The sequence below is a fragment of the Rhodnius prolixus genome, unplaced genomic scaffold (assembly GCF_049639745.1).
Source record: "Rhodnius prolixus isolate KJV_2025 unplaced genomic scaffold, Rpr scaffold_7, whole genome shotgun sequence".
NCBI classification, from domain to species: domain Eukaryota; kingdom Metazoa; phylum Arthropoda; class Insecta; order Hemiptera; family Reduviidae; genus Rhodnius; species Rhodnius prolixus.
The window spans coordinates 19273665-19300721 of record NW_027411582.1 but is presented as its reverse complement, the minus strand read 5'-3'; the positions used below and the strand labels follow the sequence as shown (position 1 = coordinate 19300721).

General features: G+C 31.9%; 2 protein-coding genes across 5 annotated transcripts; both read left to right on the top strand.

Moving 5' to 3' along the window:
- Positions 1-40: 40 nt before the first annotated feature.
- LOC141447130 (cytochrome P450 4V2-like) lies at positions 41-11540 on the top strand. 4 transcript variants are annotated; one of them, XM_074114351.1, is made up of 12 exons: positions 1424-1936; positions 2099-2207; positions 3533-3651; positions 4476-4563; positions 4912-5100; positions 6323-6392; positions 6469-6598; positions 8339-8378; positions 8447-8559; positions 9321-9558; positions 10069-10248; positions 11186-11540. In XM_074114351.1, the coding sequence occupies exons 3-12, from the start codon at positions 3589-3591 to the stop codon at positions 11344-11346; spliced, it is 1272 nt and encodes a 423-aa protein (XP_073970452.1). In that variant the 5' UTR covers positions 1424-1936; positions 2099-2207; positions 3533-3588; the 3' UTR covers positions 11347-11540. The 4 variants fall into 4 exon arrangements, with proteins under 4 accessions (XP_073970453.1, XP_073970450.1, XP_073970452.1 ...); XM_074114350.1 differs by having other exon boundaries at positions 2089-2207; XM_074114352.1 differs by lacking the exons at positions 1424-1936; positions 2099-2207 and adding an exon at positions 41-385.
- A 2220-nt stretch (positions 11541-13760) lies between these two features.
- Positions 13761-26877, top strand: LOC141447129 (cytochrome P450 4C1-like). The gene is made up of 11 exons (XM_074114348.1): positions 13761-13989; positions 15197-15315; positions 16092-16179; positions 16394-16582; positions 17045-17114; positions 17194-17323; positions 23599-23638; positions 23708-23820; positions 24421-24658; positions 25393-25572; positions 26530-26877. The coding sequence occupies exons 1-11, from the start codon at positions 13815-13817 to the stop codon at positions 26688-26690; spliced, it is 1503 nt and encodes a 500-aa protein (XP_073970449.1). The 5' UTR covers positions 13761-13814; the 3' UTR covers positions 26691-26877.
- The last annotated feature ends 180 nt before the right edge of the window (positions 26878-27057 follow it).

Below are 27057 nucleotides of genomic sequence, written 5' to 3'. Positions count from 1 at the left end.
TAATTCAGGGAGCTTCGCCATATTTTAGCTAGTCTTTTATCATTCAAAGTATCGAATAGATTGTTTTATATCTTTGATTTTTTCTATCGTAACACGCATACAAACCGGTCAGGTAAACAAGAAATACACCAGTACACAATACGACGGATAAAATCAAAGATATTATGAAACACTGAAGACCTAACCACCTTTTCAAGATTGTTTTATTGATAAATAAACAATTTAAGAAAAAAAATTGCAGAATTAAAAATGGTGAATTGTGTAAATGCATTGAAAGTCTAAAAGACACTAGGTTTTCCACGCTGTCATGTCTCGTAGTAGCTCCGTACAGACTGGCCTTTTTTCTTCTTTTGGACCGAGAACAGCAGAGAGGAATAAGCAAAAGGTAATTAAGAAATTACTATTGTTTATTTCAGGGACTTTTAAATCTCAAAGTTTGGTATATTTGTAACATGATCGTTTAAAGTTAACGTACATGATTCGATTTAATTAAAGCTCTAATTTATTTCTAAATATCGATGAAAATGTTTTTTAATGTGATAATGATTCTCCGTGGGGGCTAAACCATGCTCGGTCTCGATTTGGTTACCTACCATTCTACCAAAAAACCATTTCTATAGCTAAACTATTCTACAGCTTGTCCTTGGCTTTTGTCTGATATAATCTACCAAAACGTTTTTATTTGTTTTTTTTTATTACTAAATGTTTTGAGAGCATCTTAAAAATATGATTAAACATAATTTGTTAATAATTATTCCTTTGGGAAAACAGAAGGGAGTTTCATGTTCATATTTTTACATTAAACAATTTAAAGTCGTAATTTTTTAAAGAATATTAAGCAAATTCATATAAACTGACATTGTCAGTAGTGGACCGTTCAGACTGCAAAACATTTACTGGCGTTCCTTACAGGTTTATCGTTTTAGAAAGTAAAAATGGGCAGCTTGATTTCCAGTAATCTATATTTATTAAAAAGAAAACGCTAATTTGCAAGAATAATTACAAGGTTAAACTCTGACTTTGGCTCCAATGAATAAAATGTTACAATAATATTTTTTCTTTTATCGGCCGTAGCATGTATGTTTATTGTATCCCTGACCGGGTTTGGACCTTCATCTATTTAATATTTTGGTTTAGAGATTTTTGGCTTCATTTAAGTTAACCATTTCGCTCTGCACTTGCTGACTAGTTATACTTGAGTGTAGTCGAAATATCTACACTATACTGAATAATCTAACTCTTATAAAAGTTCGAAAACAGTCAAAGATCTAATAAACATGCGTAAAAAAAATCGGAACTATTAATTCACACTGCGGTCCTTACCACAATTACATTATGCTTCGGTCGTTTATACAATAGATTTAGAACTCGGTCTACTTTCAGCGATATTTTCGTACATTATTTTAGCTCCGGGCCAAGACTTTTTTTTTTTTTTGTATAGCACAATCTGCAGAATATAAACAAAACATTTATATTATCTTTCACATACTTTCAAGCTTAGCAAATTTAATCATTAATTTTGTTAACCTTCAGAAAACTCAGTAAAACGGTTTCATTTTCAATCTTGGTCCAACAGAACGAACATAATTAAATAAATAAAAAACAAAAAACTAGATTAGGAAGGAAGTTGAAATGCAACTTTAAATACATAGTAGTGGGCCACTCCACTCTCAAGGTTAATTTAAAATTATATAAAGGAGACAAAACAAATTTATTTTTCTAGTATGTGTTAATGATTCATTTAAAACAAGTGCACCAATCATGATTGTATTAGACTTTCTTTTAATAGTGATAGTGAGTTACTGTTTCCTAATTTTAATTAAATACATCTTGTGGGCGATTAGAGCTGCGAATATGACTGCCAATATACCCGGCCCAAAACCATGGCCACTTATTGGAAATGCTGCTTTGTTTGCCAAAGTAAAAACAGGAGAAGGTAATGAAAATCAAAACAAATTTAGTTTTTAAGTGTAACTACTCAAACAAACAAAATAAAATAAAATATAGTAATGCCTTAGTATGATAATATTTTTGATTTTGAATAATTTATTTACAATTTAAAAATATATACAACTAAATGTACAAAAGGAGGTTTCAGACTGGAGGGCCTATATACTCTCCACAACTTTAATATTTACATAGATGTTAATAATTCGAACTTAAAACCAAGGCAAAAAAACTTAAAAAAAAAACCTTACTACATACAGGTAATTAAAGTAAGATATGCTTAAACCTTTTATGCTTATATTTTTTATAATTAAGCGAAATTAAGTAGTAGTCTACAATACCTCTTACATGCGGAAAGGGACTATGTGTTCACGAAGTTTTTTTGTGACGCTACAGATAAATGTAGACACGCTGGCAACATCAAGTGCAGCATATATGTAGGCTGTGGATATCCACCGGGGATATCACCCAACTAGCCTTAAGCATTTGTTTTGAACACTTTGTAAATTCCCGTTGTTGGTGCGAAATAGTATTGGACCACAAAGAGACGCAATATAAGAGTACAGAACGGATGTAGAGATAATAAATTAGTTTTATATTAATTAAAGTATTTATGTGTTTGGTGAAAGTTAATTTGGTGTCTTAACACCAACTCGAGTTATTTAACTTCCTTACTCCACGGAAGGGAGTTACCATTAATTTGAACAAAACTATTCACTACCGGCCTACGGCGTGTAAACAAAATAACTTGTGTTTTGGCATGGTTTGGCCTTATTTTCTGTTAGTATAATAATATAAGTTTAAAATAAAGTAATGAAAATTCCATCATAGATTAAAATGAAAATTAAATAAAAGAAAATTGAAATTTCTAGTGGAAAAATCTTGCCCTTTTTGTCCCATTTAATATATTATTTTGTCCCATATTATTCCATAAGTTAAGTTCTAGTTTTCTAAGCTTTTTTAACGCACATTCTGAAAAAATTCTGTATTCTGTACTATTTTTAAAAATAATCATCATAATAGATTATATTTTTCCAGAATTGTTCTTTTATTGTTCTCTGTAAGATTACCTATAATTATAGAATCTAAAAAAAAGAAATTAACACTTAAGATAGAAATGATCTTTTCTTAGCACGCAAAGATAATTTATAACCTTTTTTTTATCAAGGAAAATTTTAACAAAAATAAAATGCGTCAATAGCAACAATTAATTTAATGTTTTCGAAAATTTCTTTTATTCAAATTGTATAAAATTATTTCTTTTTTGTTTTGAAACTTAAAATTATTCTATGGATGATTTAAGCTGCCAATATAATTGCCACCATTCCTGGAAAGGCTGTACTCATATAGTGGAAAAGTGCTTCCAACTCTCAATTCTTGCATAGATCATACAAATCTCACCCACATAATTTTTTTTCATTCACTAATCATTAAATACATTTATTTACACTGATAGTATATAACAATATATTTATTACACCTCTGGAAAAAGGTCATTCCCCTATTATGGTGGGCAATGATTAACATTTCTGACCCTTATGAGAGACAGATATAAATAATCTATTGTATTATTTTTTGCTTTTAGATTTGTTTAAAAAACTTTTTCACTTATATCAAGAGCATACTACACCTACAAATAGAATGATAAAATTTTGGCTGGGTCCAAAACTAGTAATTGCTTTAGGGGATTCCAAACACATTGAGGTAGGTAAGTGATTTTTTAAAATTGTATTTATTGCCGAAAACTATAATTTTTTTTATTTTTCACTGTGCTGGTCACAGACTATTTATGAAGTTCTGTACTTCGCTCTGAATTTCTCATATTGACCTTTAAATAAAATCCAAGGCCTAGACCGGGAATCGAACCTAGCACTGTCACAATAGATCTTAGCTTTACAGGTTTCGCCTCTAACCGCTCAACTACAGTGTCTCCTTAGTCTCATGATAGAATCTCCCCGAAAAATGTTTCAAACTGCATTCTAGACTATTTGACCGCATTTCAACTAATAAATTGAATCTCAAACTAAACTCTACAGGACATTGTAATTACTGCTAGAGTGCTCTTCTTCTGTGATCAGAGTGTATCTTTGCAATCAATATTACTTGACGTAAAGTACCATATGGATTTATTTATTTATTTTTTTAAGAGCAAAATGAGCAATTTTGTTTAAGCATCCCATACACATTGTCCTCATGATGCTTTAATATGTTTTAATTGGAAAATTCGAAACAGAAATTGAACTTGTTGAATTTTTTGTTTTGTTTAATGTAAAATAATTTTTGGTTTTTGTCTTGTTTTTGGCATCGGCCTTTGATGAACAGCATCCGCTGAACCTTTTTCCCCTATAACTAACTATGTAGAAGCATATCAATTGCAGATCTGTTCACTCAACAAATGAATAAATAAAATAAAACAAATAATAAATAAACAATATTATTTCAAAGACTAACAATTTTCAAATTAAATAAAATTTTAAATATGTTTTTATAACCAAAGTAACTCATTTACATTTTTGTAATTTCTACAGGCAATATTGTCAAGTCCAGATGCTTTAAGTAAGGATGTTGTCTACAACATATTTGGATTAGTAGGAAATGGTTTATTTGTCAGAAACGGTAAGTTTACTGTTTTAACATGTAAATCTCAAAATGCCTTCGAATGGCACCGATTTAGGATCCAAATCGTATGTGAACATATAATACATCGAAATATATTCAGTGCCAGTTATTTTATGTTTAAGATTTCGGTAATTTTTGGATGCTATTTTATACTTGAAGATGGAAACCTTCTTGATCCCGTGTTTTATTAATGTTGACCAACTTGTACCGCTAATTCAAATAAACTTTAGCTTGTTGATAAGAATAGACTTTAATAGTTAATTAAGTCACCTTAATTTTTTAATGCTCTTTAGATATTCATAATTTATATAATCCTGTTAACTATAAAACAATAAATATTTTTAGGCCAAAAATGGCGTGACCTACGAAAACCATTGGATAAACTTTTAACCAAAAAGATGATTGAGTCAAATTTAGAAATATTCCACGAAAAAGCTATGAAAGTATGTAAAGTGATAAATAAGCATGCAGTTAATGGACAAAGTTTTAATTTTAGGCATTACGCTACAAATTTTTCTGCAGACACTGTAACTGGTCAGTCTTAATTTTGTATTATTATAAGTTTATATTAATTTTCAAAAATTTCGTTATTGATTTTACCTTAAGTGCAAAGAACTTATGCACAACTCTTAACATTCTGTTACCATATTTGAGAACATGTTTTTTATTTGTATTAAGTCTCTGAAAACATGGTTGAATTAAATTTATTAGAGGCCCTCAACACTTTTGGATTTTGGCGCCCCTTTGTATATCCAAAATATAATTAATGATAAGCCATAAATATTTAATTTTATTAAAAGTAAACAAAACTTTATAGTCGTATAGAAATTACATATAGGAAAGGGAATTTAGATACAAATGATCAAATGATTTTTCAAAAAATTTCTTTATTTATTTTAACTTAGATTACAATAGAGTAGTAGATGGGTCGGGACCTACGCCCCACGGCACTTCAGCCACAAGAGGCTTATTGTGCCAGCCAATAACCTGGTAAGATATTCTTACCGTAATCATAGTTCAAGAAGTCTAGCGTACGGAATACATAAACATGATGTGATGGTTGCTTTTATTTGATGATAAAACTTTGGTAATTTATGCTGATTCACCCACAACCATTACATTTCACTTCATATTTTAAAAACTTCAATTATTATTATTTTTGTTCTTTGCGTCACAAATAACCTTTTTTTTTTGCAGTCAGAGGACCTCCCAAAACGTGTATTTCTGGTGGAAAATTAATATTGAAAATCGTTCACGAGTTGATAAAATAGTAAATTTAATCTTAAATATCTCGACAAATATTTGGGGTATCGAAACGGAGTCAACGTCATTTTTCACAATTTTTTATGTAGTTTTCACAATCATTGTCAAAACCAGTGGTACTTATGAAACCCCAATTGGGTTTTTGGCCGTAACTCTGCCAAAAATGAAGATACAGCATCGGGGGTAAAAAATTTGAAAACTAGACTTAAAAGAAGTAGTTTTACCTCGAGTACGAGTAGTTTACCTCGTAAGTTTTTTCGAAATTCCGCTTTCCTAAAAAGTTATTAGCGATTGGTGCGTTTTAAATGGATCACTCTGTATACAGAAGGGAATGTGGATAGCTCAAATGATTTTACACATTTCGAGCCCGTCACTGTAGTGTGGCATTAGTTAGAGAACAAGTGATAAGTTCAAAACCCTTTCCCATGGGAGGCAATAAAGTTATTAAAATATTTTCATAAATAATATTAAAGTTGTGTCTTAATTTATTTAGTTTCAAACTTTGGATACGATTTGAATGAACTAGAAATGGAACAGTACAAATTATTAGAAGTGTTTGAAAAGTAAGCAAACATTATTTTGGATATTTGAAAAAAAAAGCTCTATGTCTAAGTAATATATGTAGTTGTTAAATTACAGGATAGAAGAACATACTATAAAAATGTTGCTGCACGTACCGAACCACTTTAGCTCACTATATTTAAATTTATCTGCAAGCGGCAGGAGTCTAAAAAATTTATCCAGATCATATTGGAATTTGTCTAATAAGGTATTGGTATTGCGGTTATTTCCAATACATAACTAATCATGTATTTTTTGAGAAAAAATCAATATTTTAATACTATAGCTGTATAACGAACAAACTAATGTACTGTAAACATAAGTAAGGGATTAGGGAATACATAATAATGGTAATGCCATGTAATATAGGATTCTGATCTTATTTTACAGTATTTTCTTCCAGTATTGAAAGAATGCTTTATTTAATTAAAACAACTTCTTAAAAATCACATTTTATAAAGTTTTCGCGTTGATTGTTTGCAGCAGCCATTTCTTCCATGCTTCTTTATCTACTTTTTTAATTGCTTTCATTTCGTCTATTTGCTGTGAAACCAGCATTAATTTTAGATATACTTATTAAACTTTAAATAACCTCTGAGCTGATCTATAGCTTTTTGTTAAACTCTTAAGAATTTATCAGCTCCATATAATATTATTTTAAATTTAAAGTACTCGTCAGTACGAGTCATTACAATCTAAAAGTTCCATCGTCGACTGCTTCTCTACTTTCAGTTTCTTAAATTTACTTTGGTTTCTTCTCATTTCTGCTTCCTACTGGCAATCAAAGCAATTATGTAGGCAGTGGTTAATTTACTTTCGAATTTTTCTAATAAGGATAATTTCAACGCTAACTAGGTCATAATTTCGAGCTCAAATTTTAAGAGCACTATAGCATTGCTTTTTTTTAATTCTCTAGTAATAAATTCTCCATGTATTAAGGTAATTATAAATTCCATTTATAGCTGAGTAGTTAGCGAATGCTGGATTCCAACGCAGAGATCACGTGTTCAAATCCAGCTTATTGGCCCTTAGATTTTCTCTTCCTAAAAACTTCTAATAGATCACTGTCTGTAGTAACATCACACCATCGTTACTTTCGTCAATGAAAATAAATAAATATATAACAATATAACTTTGGGGGAAATGATTTATAATTATGTGTTATTATGAAGTAAATGACTGAAAATTTAACAAATAATGAGGCTAATTGAAACGATAGTTAGGGGTTTGAAATAAAAAAGTGCATACAATAGGTGCATTTTAAAAATTTTATCAGCGAGCCTTTGTTAAAAGTTGGCATCATGACTTTATGTATAATAAAGGAAGCAGGATTACCACAAGAGTGTGAGACCCAAATTTTCATCTTAAGTAAACTATCAAAAATATTCCTTTATTAATAGTAATTATCTTGATTTAAAAAAAAAATATAAAGCTGCAAAATATGTAAACTTAGATCAACAATAAACCTTCAACTACAACATCAGCAACAAGCTGACCTACTCAGAAACCTATTCAGTCTAGTTCTTCATTCTTCGTCTATAGAACCCAAATAAACAATGCAATGCGTTAAACTGTTTGCAGACTATTATTCGCATATTGAAACGGAGTGTGTGATAGGACGTCCAATACCAAAATTGAAAGTAAGCAGGTGTTTCTACATATAAAAAAATCTTGAGAAAGGCAGTAATCGCGTAGGGATTCTAAGTGATGCAAAAAATTGAATAATCCATGTATACAAAAGTAAAAAACAAAACAAAACAATGGAATCTATCCCATGTTATTGGTACAGTAAAATATAAGTTTGAAGACAAATCGATGACGATAGAATTAGCGTTGCGAGGCATTATTCATATTTCTTAAATAGTTATAGTCACGCTGTGTAATTAAATTTGATGAAGTATACCCTACATATTTCTAGTTTACACATATTGTTGTATTTTTTTCATAGATGTTGCAGAAGAGAATTGGTGATAGAAAAAAGCAAGGAGGTAGGTTACCTGCTCTTTTCATTACTATTCGTATTACATTTCTTATTTTAATACCTTAAGTATTCCAGAGGATATCGATGTAAAACCTGTTTTCTATTCTGACGTATTAATTCAGAAAGCAAAGCAGAAGGAGCTATCATTAGAAGACACTGGAAGACTTGCTACGGACTTTCTTATTGCTGTAAGTTACAACTTAATCTACATTCTAAAATGATCTTCATTTCGGTTAACTTTCATCCTAGAAAACCCGATCAAACTATGTACTATTTGAAGAAGAAGAAGAAGTCTGTATTTAAAATAACCAAATGATAATCCAAATACACATGAACAAAAAAATCAATAACATAAAAATACTTTTTAGTAGTAAATACAATACAAAGCAAGAATACTTTTCTATGTAGACAACAACATGGTCATTGACCGTCTGTGGAGTCTGTTTCACAAAAAAACAACCAAAATATTTAATATTACACAGCAGAGTATATATATCACGGTTCGCCTACAACGATTTTAATTGAAAAGTTGACCAACATGAACAATTTTTCTTTCTCCTTATTATTTGGGTCAAAACTAACCAAAATCCACTGAAAACCAAATCGGTTTACGTTGCGAATTTTTTATTTTTTATTTTTCAGGTCAAAAAACGGCTTTTTTTTTGCATTGTTAAGCCTAATAAATGGAAAAACAATACAGTTTTTTGCAAAACCAATGCATGCATTTTGAAACTGATGGAATTTCCGACAGATTGATGTATTTTATAAATGATAAAAATGAAATTTCGACATTAATAGCAAATGCTATTTTTGAGCAAAATAAGGCAAAACCAAGGGTTTCTCGCATTTCAAAGCTTTTTGAAATTTTGAAAGTACCAGAAGAGGTTAAATAACCTCAAAAGAAATTCAAACGAAACATTTACTTACGCTGCTAATTAATTTCTTATAGGGATTTGACACATCAGCTGTGACTATATCCTACATTATGTTGATGTTGGCCATGTATCCTGAACATCAAGAAGCTGTATATCAAGAACAAGTTGATATTTTAGGAGAAGATCCTGAAGTGGTACCAACATGGGAACAACTATCCAAGATGAAGTACCTGACAAAAGTAATTAAAGAAGTGATGAGATTATATTGTCCGCTCGCTATACTTAGAAAACTTACTAAGGATGTTGATCTAGGTAATTATTGCTAATTTAGATATGCAGTTGAAATAATAAAAACTTATTTTAATTGAAATTTCGCTGAGAGATTACTAGACGTTCTGACTGGAATATGTCAAGTAATCAATTAATTGTTCATGTTACGAACAAGACCAAAATTTTGGTCTAGTGGTCAAGAGAGTGGCTTTGTGAGAAGGAGGTCCCCAGTTCGTATCCCGCGTATGACTACTTTTTATCTGTTGGAAAAAATTGTTTATAGTAAAGTATGAGGTCAACGACACCTAATTGGTAGTTGGCCGTTAGGCCCCGCCTGAAGAAATAGGCGATTACTTTAATTTAATGATTGTTTATGAATATTTCAATAAAAAATAGTAAATATGCGACCTATAAATTTTAAACTCAAGATAATCTTAATTTTTTTCTACCAGTTGTTATATAAAAAAAGTCATGAAATCATGAAAACATTTAAAATGATTGACTTAAAATCAGAAATATTTTATTTAGAACTTATGTTAAATATCTTTACAGGAGAGTATAAACTTCCTAAGGGATGTACCGTGTTGGTTGGATTTTATTCCCTACATAGGGACGCAGATTTATGGTCACATCCACATGAATTCTATCCGGATCATTTTTCACCAGAAGAGATATCTGCCAGGCCAAAAGGAGCATATTTCCCTTTCAGTTGGGGGCCACGATCTTGTCCAGGTAAGAAGTAATTCGATGACCTACAGTCATTAGGAAATGATAAAACTGTTCATATGAAATGGCCATCGTCTATTGCATTCTTTTTAAGTGATTAATACCGCGTTTTTTACTGCTAGAACTATGACAACTTTTCATTTTTTGACAAAAACAGAGAAAAATCGAATAGTTGAATGGAGTCGAATACTACGCGCTTCTTAGTGAATTTTTCTTTAAATCAAAACAAAAATAAAATGATCTATATGATTTATTCTGATAGGTCTTAAATTCTAATATTCTATTTTCTTACAAAATGAAGATTATTTAGTTGTCCACGATATTATGCCAAAATAAAATAGCTCTTATGTAAATAAATTTGTTAATTCCTTCAAAAAATTAGCAGAAAAAATGAATAACATCAATCATGTATGAATGTATTTAGCAAAAATTACTTTTCCTCACTACGCAACCTAGCGTGTTTGAAAGTAACCTCTGTAGAGGTACAATCGACGGTGAAAAACGGAACCTGGTTGATGCCACTGAATTGTGGACAGTACAACTAACTATAGCTTTAATTTAGTAAACAACTGAACTGAACAGTCGAAAACATTATCAACCTCAATTTTTTTTCAAGACAAATTAAATTTAAAAAAAAAAAAAATTCTCAATCTAACATAAACCCTGGTGTCCCCTTAAAAGCTCGACTTCACTCTTCAGTACACTACCTTCATGAGTTCCTTTTGTTTATGCCAAAACCGTTGTTTAAACTATCCCGATTTGCCTGTCGTGTTCGGTATTCACCTAATTGAAATTATCTTCATTTCTTTCTGAGTTTCAAGTTATAAGTTGTAGAACAAAGTACAACTAAAGTTGGTAACGATTCATTTTTATCAAAAATTATTAGCTTTAGTTGATTAAAAAACATCTCTTAACCAATTTCTGTTTACAATCAATATTTTAGGAAGTGTTTATGCGATGGCGACAAACAAGATAGTGGTGTCTACTGTAGTAAGGAAATACATATTAGAAACAGATTTGACGTTTGACAAATTGGAATACAAGTATTCTTTGCTACTGGAGGTCAGCCAAGGTTACATGATAAGGATTAAGCCAAGAAATTAACCAAAGTTGTATAGTTAAAGAAAATTAGTATACATTGTTTGTAGGAGTAATATTTATTTATTATACTATACATAAATTTATTCAAAGATAATTTAGAATAATAATTTATGTAGGTTTTGATTTCACTTGCCTGTGTTTTATTGTTGTATGGACCTTAGATATTTTAGATCAAAAATGTTAAATATATGTATATTTATATATAATATATAAATGGAATATATTTTGTGTTTTAATACAACTTCCGTGTTCCCTTGGCTGGTCGTAACCTGTATGCCAGTCCGGGTTTTTTTTACTACTTTTTGGCTTTTTAGTATTGTGTTGTTTTTGCGATGATCGGAGCTGGCCCGATGCATCAACCAGCAATCTGGAGGTCCAGGCTGTTTGAGATTGGGGTCACCATTCCCTAGAAAAGTGATCTTTACCATAGCTATGAGACTTGTCTAACCATGCTGACCATTTAGCATTACCCAGGGTGTGCCACAAGGAGGATGGGTCCAGAGCAATTGCCTAAGGTTGTGATGGACAGCAAAGTGGACGGCCGGAGGAAGAGAGGAAGACCCAAAAGTGGGTGGAGTGACCAGGTGAAGGAGATGTTGGCGGGATATGGACTGATGAAGGAATAGGCAGAGGATCGTGCCGCTTGGAAGAAGGCATTTACTCACGATGGCTGAAAGGAACCACAAGTTGTAAAGAAAAATGTGAAATATATAAATGGAAAATATTTTTTGTTGGTATACAGCTTTAATTTCACTTCCCTTTTTTTTATTTTTACAATCTAGATCATTCGGGAGCATCGCAATATTTTAGCTAGTCCTTTGTAATTCAAAGTATGGAACAGATTGTTTTATATCTTTGATTTATATCCTACCACGCATATAAACCGGTCAGGGATACAAGAAATATATACAAGAGGATAAAATCAAAGATGTTATCAAGCATTGAAGACCTAACATTTTCAAGATAGTTTTATTGACAAATAAACATGTAAGAAAAAAATTGCAGAATTGAGCATGGTGAATTGTGTAAATGCATTGAAAGTCTATAAGACACTAGGTTTACCACGCTGTCATGTCTCGTATTAGTTCCGTAAAGACTGGCCTTTTTCTTATTGTCCGAGAACAGGAGAGAGTAATAAGCAAAAGGTAATTAAGTAATTGCTATTGCATATTTCAGAGCTTAAGAAGAACATAATGATTAAATATTTTGTAAACAAATTCTTAGAAACATCACACAGATAGTAATTCAGGTATCCTACATTTTACAACTTTAAAATCCTATTCCTCGCCAACTATTTTAACACGAATGGTTTAATTTCTTTGGATGATACAGTTCAATATTTTAATTAATCGAGTTAATTTTCATCATGTTTTGAAATTAAGACAATGTTATGGGTAATACGAACAGCAAATATGACTACTAACATATCTGCTCCTAAACCATTGCCTATTTTTGGAAGTGCTTTGTTTTTTTGTTAGACTTTCAAATCTCAAGTTTGGTTCTAAAACGGTCAAAGATCTAATAATACATGACTAAAAAATTCAAAGCTATTAATTCACACTACGGACCTTAGATTAGATTAGATTAGACTAGGGGGCCTAAAGGCCTACGCCACTGCGACCCCTTTGGATCTATTGTGGCTCCCCTCACTTTAAAGCTCACCCTCCAGACCTGTCCTTTTAATCAGACTCTTAATGCTGGAGAACGACTCTTGGGTAAAGCTCACAGGCCTTGGCTTTTCCTCCCCGAGAAGTAACATCCTTAGCCACACGAGCCCCTCACACTGGCACAACACGTGCAGTGCCGTTTCCTCCTCTTTCTGACAGAACCTACAAAGGCTATCATCTGCCAGGCCCATGCGATGCATGTGTTTTCTGAGTCTTCAGTGGCCAGTTAATAGGCCTACAATCATCCTTATAGCCCCACGGCCTTGACGGATTAATTCTGCAGTCAGCCTCGGCAAATAGCCTGTAATAAACTCCTTCGCCTGTCTCTGCCCAGTGGTGGCAAGCCACGTAGTGGCCACTGAGACCACTACGGACCTTACCACAATTACATTATGCTTCGGTCGTTTATACAATAGATTTGGAACTCGGTCTACTTTCAGCGATATTTTCGTACATTATTTTAGCTCCAGGCCAAGGCTATTTTTTTTGTGTAGCACAATCTGCAGAAAATAAACAAAACATTTATATTATCTTTCACATACTTTCAAGCTTAGCAAATTTAATCATTAATTTTGTTAACCTTCAGAAAACTCAGTAACTTTTAATCTTGGTCCAACAGAACGAACATGATTATCTAAATAAAAAACAAAAAACTGGATTAGGAAGGAAGTTGAAATGCAACTTTAAATACATAGTAGTGGGCCACTCCACTCTCAAGGCTAATTTAAAATTATATAAAGGGGAACAAACAAATTTATTTTTTTAGTATGTGTAAATGTTTCATTTAAAACAAGTGCACCAATCATGATTGTAATAGACTTTCTTTTAATAGTGATAGTGAGTTACTGTTTCCTAATTTTAATTAAATACATCTTGTGGGCGATCAGAGCTGCAAATATGACTGCCAATATACCCGGCCCAAAACCATGGCCAATTATTGGAAATGCTGCTTTGTTTGCTAAAGTAAAAACAGGAGAAGGTAATGAAAATCTAAACAAATTTAGTTTTTAAGTATACCAACTCAAAAAAAAAAAAAAATTAAATAAAATATAGCAATGTTCTAGTATAATAATATAAGTTTAAAATTAAGTAATGAATATTTCATCATAGATTAAAATGAAAATTAAATAAAAGAAAATTGAAATCTCTAGTGGAAAAATCTTGCCTTTTTTGTTCCATTTTTTGTTTTTTTCTTAAACAATTTCTAAAAATTGTGAACATATTACGATGGTTGGAGTCCATCTATAGTGGCTGTATTATGGTAAAGGACTTTGCGGCGTACCATAGACTAACTTGTAGCTTAATATTTATCTCACTTACATTTTTAAAGGTTGCCATAAGACCTATGTTTGTCACTTCTCTTAAAGAAAATTAATTTAAATTAACTAAACAAGAGAAATGGCGGTGAGTGACTAACAAATTAGCTAGTTCACAAAAAGTAAATTAGTTCTAATGAATATTAATTACTCTAGACCAAATCAATTGAAATTGAACCTAAAAGAGAAGTATACGAAAAATAAAAATAAATCTGAAATTTATCTACCGTTCATAATAAAGAATCCAGAATATTCCATAAGTTAAGTTTCTAGTTTTCTCAGTATTTGTTACAGCACATCCTAAAAAAATGTTGTATTCTGTACTATTTTTAAAAATAATCATCATAATAGATTATATTTTTCCAGAATTGTTCTTTTATTGTTCTCTGTAAGATTACCCATAATTATAGAATCTTACACTAAAGATACGTAGAAATTATCTTTTCTTAGCACGCAAAGATAATTTATTACCCTTTTTTTAACAAGGAAAATTTTTAACACAAATAAAATGCGTCAATAGCAACAATTAATTTAATGTTTTCGAAAATTTCTTTTATTCAAATTGTATAAAATTATTTCTTTTTTGTTTTGATAAAATTATTCTATGGATGATTTTAGCTGCCAATATACTTGCCACCATTTCTAGAAAGGCTGCACTCATATAGTGGAAAAGTGCTTCCAACTCTCAATTCTTGCATAGATCATACAAATCTCACCCACATAATTTTTTTCATTCACTAATCATTAAATACATTTATTTACACTCATAATATGTAACAATATATTGATTGTTGCTATTAAAGTGGACAATGACCAACATTTCTGTCTCTGATGATAGACAGATATAAATAATTTATTTTTTGTTTTTAGATTTTTATAAAATACTTGATAACATATACCAAGAGCATACTACACCTACAAATAAAATGGTAAAAATTTGGCTGGGTCCAAAACTTGTTATAGGTTTAGGAGACTCCAAACACATTGAGGTAGGTAAGTGATTTTTTAATCGTAATATAAAGTTCGTACTTCGCACTAAATTTCTCATATTGACCTTTAAAGAAAATCCAAGGCCTAGACGGGAATCGAACCCAGTACTGTCACAATAGATCTTAGCTATACTGGTCTCGCCTCTAACCGCTCAACTTCAGTGTCTCCTTCGTCTCATGATAGAATTTTCCCGAAAAATGTTTCAAACTGCTTTCTAGGCTACTTGACCGCATTTCAACTAATAAATTGAATCTCTACCTAAACATCTACAGTATATTGTCAATACTGTTAGGCTCTACTTCTGTAATCTGTATGTTTCTTAGCAATTAATATTCTCTGACGTAAAGTACCATTTAATTACATGGATTTGATAATTTAGTTATTTTTTAAGAGTAAATCGAACAATTTTGTTTAAACATCCTATACACATTGTCATCATGATGGTTTAATATGTTATAATACGAAAATTCCCAACTGAAATTGAACTAGTTGAAATTGAGCTTTTTTTTTGTTTAATGTAAAATAATTTTTGGTTTTTGTCTTGTTTTTGGCATCGGCCTTTGATGAGCAGCATCCGCTGAACCTTTTCCCCTATAACTAACTATGTAGAAGCATATCAATTGTAGATCTGTTCACTCAACAAATGAATAAATAAAATAAAACAAATAATAAATAAACAATATTATTTCAAAGACTAACAATTTTCAACTTAAATAAAATTATAAATATGGTTTTATACCCAACGTAACACATTTAATTTTTTTAATTTCTGCAGGCAATATTGTCAAGTCCAGATGCTTTAAGTAAGGATATTGTCTACAACATCTTTGGATTAATAGGAAATGGTTTATTTGTGAGGAACGGTAAGTTTATCCTTTAAACTAACTAGTAAATCTCAAAATGCATTTGAATGGCACCTTTTTGGGATCAAAATCGTGTGTAAAATAAACTCTAGCTTGTGGATAAGAATAAGAATAGATTGTTAATAGTTAATTAAGTCACCTTAATTTTATAAAACTCTTAAGATATTCATAATTTATAGAATCCTGTTAACTATAAAACAATAAATATGTTTAGGCCAAGAATGGCGTGACCTACGAAAACCATTGGATAAACTTTTAACCAAAAAGATGATTGAATCAAATTTAGAAATGTTCCACGAAAAAGCCATGAAAGTATGTAAAGTGATAAATAAGTATGCAGTTAATGGGCAAAGTTTTAATTTTAGGCATTACGCTACAAATTTTTCTGCAGACACTGTAACTGGTCAGTCTTAATTTTGTATTATTAAAAGTTTATATTAATTTTCAAAAATTTCGTTATTGATTTTACCTTAAGTGCAAAGAACTTATGCACAACTCTTAACATTCTGTTACCAGATTTGCGAACATGTTTTTTATTTGTATTGTCAATATTTTCTGAAAACTGGGTTAAATTAAATTTATTAGAGGCCCTCAACACTTTTGGATAATAAATAATTAATAATAAACCATAAATATTTAACTTTATTGAAAGTAAACAAAACTTTATACTCCTAAAGAAATTATATGTAGGGAAGGGAATGTTGATTTCTCAAATGATTTTACACATTTCGAACCCGTCACTGCAGTTAGTGTTGCATTAGTTAGAGAACAAGTGACAAGTTCAAAACCCTTTCCCATGGGAGGCAATAAAGTTATTAAAATATTTTCATAAATAATATTAAAGTTTTGTCTTAATTTTATTTAGTTTCAAACTTTGGATACGATTTGAATGAACTAGAAAAGGAACAATACAAGTTATTAGAAGTGTTTGATAAGTAAGCAAAAATTATTTTAGGTATTTTTTTTTTAAAAAAAAACTATGTCTAAGTAATATATGTAGTTGTTAAATTACAGGTTGGAAGAACATACTGTTAAAATGTTGGTGCACGTACCGAACCACTTTAGCTCACTATATTTAAATTTTTCGGCAAGCGGGAGGCGTGTAAAAGATTTAGCCAGATCATATTGGAATTTGTCTAATAAGGTACTTGAATTGTGGTTATTTCCAATACATAACTAATCATGTATTTTTTTGTGACAAAATCAATATTTTATTATTATAGCAGTATACTATAAATATAAGTATGGGGTTAGGAAATACATAATGTTAATGCCATTTATATAATAAATAGTACTAGGCAAAGAGTGGCCGCTTTGAAATATGATTCTATACAGGGCGAACCAGAAAGTAAATGTCCATAGACCTACTGTGTGTAGTACATCTAAAGTGGAGTACATTGACTTATTGGCCAACCTCATATTTTCCACTGTCCTTGAATGCCGTCACTTAATTTTTTTTCTCAAAAAACATTACTTTTTTGCACTAAAAATGTTATTACTCAGAAAGTTTTATTCCGCATTCGATTCTGATAACACGGTTAGAAAGACAGATAAATTTTCTAAAAATTGACACCATTTCTAAGCATAAGTTATTCTCCAAACAGCCTCAATCTTCCTCCTGGATACCGGAAAAATAAAAGTAATCGAAATTTTTGAAGAAAACTCATTAGGCCCTTACGTGATCATTATCAGACCTAGGTGCTCCCACTTTTTGTAAAAGTTTCCTTGTCTAATGGCCTTTTTAACGGTATATCATTTTCCAGGATTCCTTTTATCTTCGCATGAGAAATTACATTTGTTGTGCAAGAAAACGTGTACACGACCACTCAACAGTGTCAGTTATCATGTTGTTTAATTCATTGAAAACTCTTTTAGATTGACCAGTAGTGAATTTTAAAGTAGGGTGCCTTAAAATAAGGAAGTCAAAGGTTACAAATTGCACTTTAAACTTTTACTTCTGATCTCTCTAAAATATTTGAGAAAATGTTAGAAAATATTTTAAAGCAAGATAAAAGTTGGCAACATGGCTTACTGTATAAAATAAAGTAAGCAGGATGAACGGCAGAATGTAGGACCCAAATTTTCATCTTAAGAAAACCCACAAAGATATTCCTTTATTAATGGTTGTTACAACGGGTTGTACCTTTTAAATAAAACACTTTTATAACTAAACACGTATATTCTAATAAAACACATCCAAGTTGCACGCTTCTCATCCACTCCCTATATCCAATAACCTCTATCACTGTTACCATCGATACTACATCTCTTTCTTTCTAACAAAAATAAAACAAGTACAATAAACAAATTAAACCAAATACAATACAAATAAACAAATAAAACAAAATACTTTATGTCAATTGATAATCTTTAAACTTGTTAGGCATTGTGATATTTCTCTTCGGTCTCCTTGCTACATCCTCTGTAATTTTTGGTATCTCCTGCTCTTCGCTTTCTCTTTCTATTTCTCCTTCTTGCTGGTTATTCTGTATCACGTCTTGTGAGCTAATCTCATCATGCATCGCCTCATCCTGATCTTCCATCTTCTCTTTTTTGAACTGTTTAAAAAATGCTTTATTCCTCGTAAGACATGAACCATCGGGAGATTCTACTGTTAGTAAAGGTCCCTTTTGTTCTATTACCTTGCATGGTCTCTTGTGATAGGTTGCCTGCGATTTATGAGTTTTGAAATCCCTCTTCCTTAGAACCAAATCCCCTTCTTTGAAACTGGATGGCAATGCACCTCTTCTTTCATCGGCATATTGTTTACCTTTCCATTTTTCCCATTTGTCCTTGTCTCTTACCTCTTCGTCTATTCTTATTTCCTTACTAATACTAGGAATTTTTTCTTTTAGATGTCGCTTGAAAAATAGTTCTGCTGGAGAAGCTCCCGTTGAAGAGTGAGGAGTAACTCTATACTGAAATAAATATTCTTGTATTAATCTTTCATAACTTGAATTATTAATTTCTGCAATTTAAATAATTTTGCCTATACATCTATTGCATCTTTCAGTTTGGCCATTAGCCTGTGGCCAATAGGGTGGCGTATAAAAAAGTTTTATATCATTTTTCTCCCAAAATTCTTTGAAAACAACGCTGGTCAATTGCGTTCCATTATCCAGAGTAATGGAATCTGGAAATCCATACCTATGAAACATGCTTTCTAATTTTTCGATAACTCTATCTGTTTTAATGTTGGCCATGATTTCTACTTCTAGAAATCTACTATAATAATCTGTCACCACCAGCAAATATTTTCCGTTTATTAAAGGTCCTTTGAAATCTAAAGCAATTTGTTGCCAAGGCCCCTCTGGTAGTTCCCGTCTCTTCATTGGTTCTGGTTTCGGTTTGAGGCTGACTAACTGGCATTCATAGCATTCTGAAACTTTTCTTTCTACTTCGTTATCTATCTTTGGCCACCAAACCTTTACCCGTAATCTTTTTTTCATGGCTGACATTCCTGGATGCCCTTCATGTGCCAAATCTAAAATTTTTTTTCTCAACAACTTGGGAACTATAATTCGCGAACCTCTTAATAATAATCCACCATATTCACTTAGCTCATTTTTAATACATTCATACATTCTCAAGTCTTGACACCATTTACCTTCACAAAGGCATTCTTTTATTCTTGCTATTTCTTCATCCTTTCCTGATTCTTCCACCATTTCTTGCATTGATATAGCTTTGGGCATTGCAGCTGTAACTATTCCATATAGATAAGAACAGGTTCTCTTCTTAAAAGTCTCTTCCTCTTTGATTGGACAAAGTCTTGATAAAGGGTCTGCTAAATTATTTTTTCCTCTAATATATCTTACTTTGTAATTATAAGATTGTAATCTGAGCATCCACCTCTGTATTCGCGCACATGGTTTTGAAGTAGGCCCAAAAATTACCTGCAGCGGCTTATGATCTGTTAATAAATCAAATGTCCTTCCATATAAAAATGTATGGAATTTCTCCACTGCCCATACTAACGCTAAGGACTCTTTCTCAGTTTGAGAGTATCTCTTCTCTTGATCACTCAAACTTTTACTTGCATAGCTTATTATTTGCTTTCCCTTGGAGCCCTCTTGCATGAGAACTGCTCCTAGACCTACGGGACTGGCATCAGCCATCACTTCCGTGTAAGCGTTTGGATTGTAATAACCCAAGACTGTAGCATCCGCTAATCGTTTCTTCAGTTCTTCAAAAGCTCTTTTTTGTTCAGGTCCAAATTTAAATACTACATTTTGCTTTAGTAATCTTCTCAACGGTTCCGTTAGCGTACCTAAATGAGGAATAAATCTTCCCACAAATTGTACCGACCCTAGGAAACTTTTAACTTCACTTGCTGTTCTTGGTTCTCTAAAATTTTGCACCGCTTCTACTTTATTTTCCGCTGCTCTTATACCTTCTTCTGTTAGTTTGTGCCCTAAAAATACTACTTCCTTTTGAGAAAATTTGCATTTACTTTTATTTAACTCTAATCCATTTTCTTCTAATATTCTTAATACCTCTTTCACTCTATGTTCCAACTGCTTTTTATCTATGCCATAGATTAATACATCATCGATGCATACACCTACACCATCACAGTTCCTGAGGATTTGTTCCATAATCTTCTGAAATTTCTCTGCAGCACAACTTAAACCCATTGGTAATCTTTTAAAACGATACATTCCTTTTGACGTTTGAAAAGTAGTGAGAGGTCTACTTTCCGGAGCTAATTCTACTTGATGATACGCATTTTTAGATCCAACAGAGTATAAATCTTACTTCCAGTGAGCTGAGGTAGAAAATCATCAATAGTGGGAATAGGGTGTTTCTCAACCAATATAGCCTCATTGACTCTTCTGAAATCAACACACAAACGTATCTCCCCGTTTGGCTTAACTACTGGTACCAATGGTGAACTCCACGGTGAATATTCTTGTACTGGCTCAATTATGCCCATTTCTAATAACTCTTTTACTTTCTTCTCCACTTGCTTTCTGATGGACGCTGGCACTCTTCTATATGGTTGTTGTACTGGCTGCACATCCGGTTTCAACGGAATTGCCACCTGGACCCCTTTAATTTTTTCTATTTCTCTTTTTTTTTACACTTTTTATCTGAATAGCTTCAAGCCCTACTCTTAGTACTCCTAATTTCTGAGCTACCCTGCGCCCCAATAAAGGATCTCCCTTCTCCTTTACTATATAAATCCTCTCTTCTTCTCTTCTGTCCCTTATTCTTATTTCTACATCACAATATCCTAAAACAGTTAACGAGTTCCTTTGCCCATAAGGAAAAAGTCCACGCTGCTCTTTATTAACTTTACAAGCGTTGCGAAAGTTAACCCCTGAATGTTTTAAAAATGTCCATGCCTCTTTATCAATGACACTCGTTCCTGCCCCTGAATCAATCAGCATTTGGAGCGGAACGCCTCCTACTGAACATTTTATAAATGGTTCATCATTCCCCTTTGCACTTAATCTAAACACCGACGAACCCGAATCTGATGAGGGTGCTTCTTTTGTTTGTACCTGACTTATATGTGGCTTTCTTTTCTTAAGCTGCGTGTGACACATCCCCGCAAAATGTCCCTTCATTTTACATTTGTTACAAATTTTGTCTCTAGCCGGACAACTGGGATCATTCCGAAAATGCCCTGCTCTTCCACACCTGTAACAAACATTTGTATTAATCTTGGAAGAAGTTTGTTTGTCCCTTCCCTTATAAAATTTCTTCTGCGGCCTTTTCATTATTATTCTATTACATTGAGCTTCTTCCCCATCTAGTGCCTTTGAGTGAATGGCCACAGCTTCGAAAGTTTTTGATAACTTCTCGATCTCTGCCAAAGTGATCTCTGATTTATGTAGAAATTATAATATATTAAAATATAATATACACACACAGAATGATCTAGAGTGCAGGTGGAGTCAGTCGTCGTTGTCATGGTGATGGAACCGTTTAACGACTCCGGCCCAACACCAGCACTTTCATTGGTTAAATCCACTGGAATTGGTGGAGTCAAATCCGGAGTGATTTAAATCCTTTTGAAACCGGACTCGTTCCATTTTTTCGTTCACTGAATCTAGCCAATAGAAAATGCTGGAGCTGGAACCGGAGTCGTTAAACGGTTCCATCACCATGACAACGACGACTGACTCCACCTGCATTCTAGATCATTTGTGTTTGTATATTATATTTTATTTAAAATTCTTCGTATTTTACAAGAGTAATGGACAAAAACAAATTTTTAAAACTTAAAAACATCTTGAGAAAGCGTTATAATGTTTTTTGTTTTCAAATGAAACAAATATTTAACTAAAACCTACTTCCAATCGACGAATGTTTGTGAAGTAGGTGATAGAGTGGGAGGGATACAGCAGTAAGTAAAGCAGTTAGGTAATACTATTTTTTAGCTCAGTATTACTTTGATCGTCGTCACGACATGTACACGATTTAACTTTCGCCAATGAAGATAAGAGAAAGAGCGTCCAGCCGCTAAGTTAAAGATTTGGCACACAGCTTTTTCTTTTTGTAAAATAATAAGATATTTTAAAAGCTTGATATTAATTCATAGTAAATAAATATTTCTTTCTTTATGAGTAATTATCATCTTGTTTGAAGGGTTATAATTTTTTTTTATGGGAATAATTTCCTACCCATTTGCGTTTTTCTTCTTAAATCAAGTTAACTCCGGTGGTCAAGCTAGATAACGACAAAACTGCAGTTGCTTTAATTTTTATATTTGACTAGCCTATTTTTGTTAATATTTGGTTACGTTGTTAATTTTATATTTATCAGATCAATTGGGAATTAGGGAACTACTTAATGTGTGTTATAGAAATATAGTTTTGTTATTAACTGGAAAAGCTAACTTTTAATTATTTATTTAATTACAATGCGTGACATTTGTACTAATGCATAGGGTAAGTACAGACTGGAATCAGTGAACGAGTTGTTGGAATCGATTCCAACCCTGGAACTGATTCAAATCCAACGACTCCAAACGCGGACTCGTTCTGCCCATCACTACTCCCTATATCCAATAACCTCTATCACTGTTACCATCGATACTACAATGGTTAATATCTTGATTAAAAAAAAAAAAAAAAAAAATCTAAAGCTGTAAAATGTGAAACCTTAGATCGACAATTAACCTTCAACTAAAACATCAGCAACACCCAGACAGTAACCTATTCTGTCTAGTTCTTCTTTTTTCATCTACAGAACCCAAATAGAAAATTCAATGCGTTAAACTGTTTGCAGACTATTATTCACATATTGAAACGGAGTGTGCAATTGTGCGTCCAATACAAAAATTGAATGAGGCTTTACTCATACTTTTTAAATAGTTACAGATACGCTGTGTTAATAAATTTGTGAAGTACACCCCACATATTTCTAGTTAACCCATATTAATATTGTTGTATTTAATTTTTTTCATAGATTTTGCAGAAGAGAATTGGTGATAGAAAAAAGCAAGGAGGTAGGTTGCCTGTTCTTTTCATTACTATTCGTATTACATTTTCTTAATATAATACTAAAAATATTTCAGAGGAAATCGATGAAAAACCAGTTTTCTATTCTGACGTATTAATTCAGAAAGCAAAACAGAAGGCGCTATCATTGGAAGACACTGGAAGACTTGCTACGGACTTTCTTATTGCTGTAAGTTACAACTTAATTTACATTCTAAAATGATCTTCATTTCGGTTAACTATCATCCTAGAAAACCCGATCAAATTATGTACTATTATTACTGATAATTTCAAGAACAATTGTCGTCGATTTTTTTGGGAATGGAAATTAGATATTTTTTCCATCTGATCTCTCCAAGGTGATTTTAGGAAATGTTTAAAAAAACTGGTAAGAATAGGCTCAATATCCTGGCCACAAAACGAGAATATATCGGATTCAATTTTATGTATTATATATCTATAAATCTCCTTTTGCTCTTCCTAGCAGCCTCTTAGAGCATTCGTCCGGTGACCGACAGCGATGTGGCTGGTGGTAGACTGCAAATACTAGAGGCTCAGATATAGAAGCATCACAGTGAGGAAGTACAAGTTACGACTTCATTAACCTTACCAATCTGAATTAACCCATTAAAATTAAAATGTATAAATTTAATGCAAGTTTTGTCTGTTATTTATTTCACAATTAGGTATATGGAATTTCGAAATTTTGAAAGTACCAGAAGATGTTAAATAACCTCAAAAGAAATTCAAACGTAGCATTTACCTGAGCTCCTAATTAACATTTTTATAGGGATTTGACACATCGGCTGTGACTATATCCTACATTATGTTGATGTTGGCCATGTATCCTGAACATCAAGAAGCTGTATATCAAGAACAAGTTGATATTTTAGGAGAAGATCCTGAAGTGGCACCAACATGGGAACAACTATCCAAAATGAAGTACCTGATAAAAGTAATTAAAGAAGTGATGAGACTATTTTGTCCACTCGCTATACTTAGAAAACTTACTAAGGATGTTGAACTAGGTAATTATTGTTAATTTAGATTTGAAGTTGTAATAATTAAAAAAAAAAAATCAACTTGTTTTAATTGAAATTTCGCAGAGAGATCACTAGATGTTCTGACAAAAATATGTCAGGTTATCAGTTTATTGTTAGGGTTACAAACAAGACTGAACATTTTTTTGACTGTAATTCTGCTTAGCAACAGAAAAATGGTAGATTGTTTCCAGTCATCTTTTTATTTTAAGTTCAAAATAGTACTGGTTACATTTTTTAAGTCAGAATATGTGAAAATTCCAAATTCCAAAAACCATCCAGTATAGCTGAACTCTTTACCATAATATTCTACCTTACTTCAATTACTGTTCCCTTTAATGCCTGTTTCTGGGTCGGGTGTTGGTCTAGTGGTCAAGAACGTGGCTTTATGTGATGGAGGTCCCCAGTTCGAATCCCGCGTATGACTATTTTTTATTTGTTAGAAAAAATTGTTTTTAGTCAAGTATGAGCCTCTGGCACCGCCCACGACCCCTAATTAGTAGTTGGACGTTAGGCCCCGCCAGAAAATATAGCCGACTACTTTAATTTAATGGCTGTTTATGAAGATTTCAATGAAAAAGCGACTTATAATTTCAAAACTCAAGATAATCTTCATTTTCTCTCCACCAGCTGTTATCTAGCTGGAAATCATGAAAACAATTAAAATGATTATCCTAAAATCAGAACATTTTACTTAGAACTTATGTTAAATATCTTTGCAGGAGAGTATAAGCTTCCTAAGGGATGTTCCGCGTTGGTTGCATTCTATTCACTGCACAGAGACCCAGATTTATGGTCACATCCACATGAATTCTATCCGGATCATTTTTCACCAGAAGAGATATCTGCCAGGCCAAAAGGAGCATATTTTCCATTCAGTTGGGGTCCACGATCTTGCCCAGGTAAGAAATAATTTGACGACCTTCTCTCATTGGGAAATGATAAAACTGTTGACTCAAAAGGCCATCGTCTGTTGCACTGTTTTCAAGTGATTAATTGTGCGTTTTTTACTATTAGAACTACGACAACTTTTCCTTTTTCTAACAGAAACAGAGAAAAATAGAATTGTTTGATGATTCTTTGTACGCGCTGCTTAGTGAATTTTTCTTTAAATCAAAACAAAAATAAAATGAACTGTATGATTTATTTTGATCGGTCTTCAATTCTAAACCTATAATATTCTATTTTCTTCCAAAATACTTAGTTGCCCACGATATTTATAAAAATAAAATAGCTCTTATGCAAAAGTTGAAATTAATCCTTTCAAAAAATTAGGAGAAATATTGGATCGTACATAACCTAACATCAATCACCAAAGAATGTATTTAGCAAAAACTACTTTTCCTCACTACGCAACCTAGCGTGTTTAAAAGTAACCTCTGTAGAGGTACAATCTACGGTGAAAAACGGAATCTGGGTGATGCCAATGAATTGTGGACAGTAAAACTAACCATACCTTTCATTTAGTGAATAACTGAACTAATTATTTAGATTTGTAATAGTCGAAAATACTATTAACTTCAATTTTTTTTTCAAGACAAAATAAATTAAAAAAAAAATTCTTAATCGAACATAAACCTTGTTATCACCTTAGAAGCTCGACTTCACTCTTCAGTACACTACCTTCATGAGTTCCTTTTGTTTATACCAAAACCGTTGTTTAAACTATCCCGATTTGCCTGTCTTTTTCGGTATTTACCTAACTGAAGTTCCCTTCATTTTTTCCTGAGTTTCAAGTCATAAGTTGTAGCACAGAGTACAACTAACGGTGGTAACGATTCATTTTTATTATAAATTCTTAGCTTTAGTTGATTAAAAAACATCTTTTAACCAATTTCTGTTTACAATAAATTTTTTAGGAAGTGTTTATGCGATGGCGACAAACAAGATAGTGGTGTCTACTGTAGTAAGGAAATACATATTGGAAACAGATTTGACTTTTGACAAATTGGAATACAAATTTTCTTTGCTACTGGAGGTCAGCCAAGGTTACATGATAAGTATTAAACCAAGAAATTAACCAAAGTTGTATAGTTAAACAAAATTAGCATGCATTGTTTGTAGGAGTAATATTTATTTATTATACATAATTTTATTCAAAGATGATTCAGAATAATAATTTTTGTAGATTTTGATTTCACTTGCCTGTGTTTTATTATTGTATGGATATTTTAGATCAAAAATGTTAAATATATAATTGGAATTTATTTTGGGTTTTAATACAACTTTATTTGCATTTTCCTTTTTTTTTTTTTTTTTTTTTATTGATAAATAAACATTGTAAGAAAAAAAATTGCAGAATTAAACATGGCGAATTGTGTAAATGCATTGAAAGTCTATAAGACACTAGGTTTGCTAAGCTGTCATGTCTCGTATTAGCTCCGTAC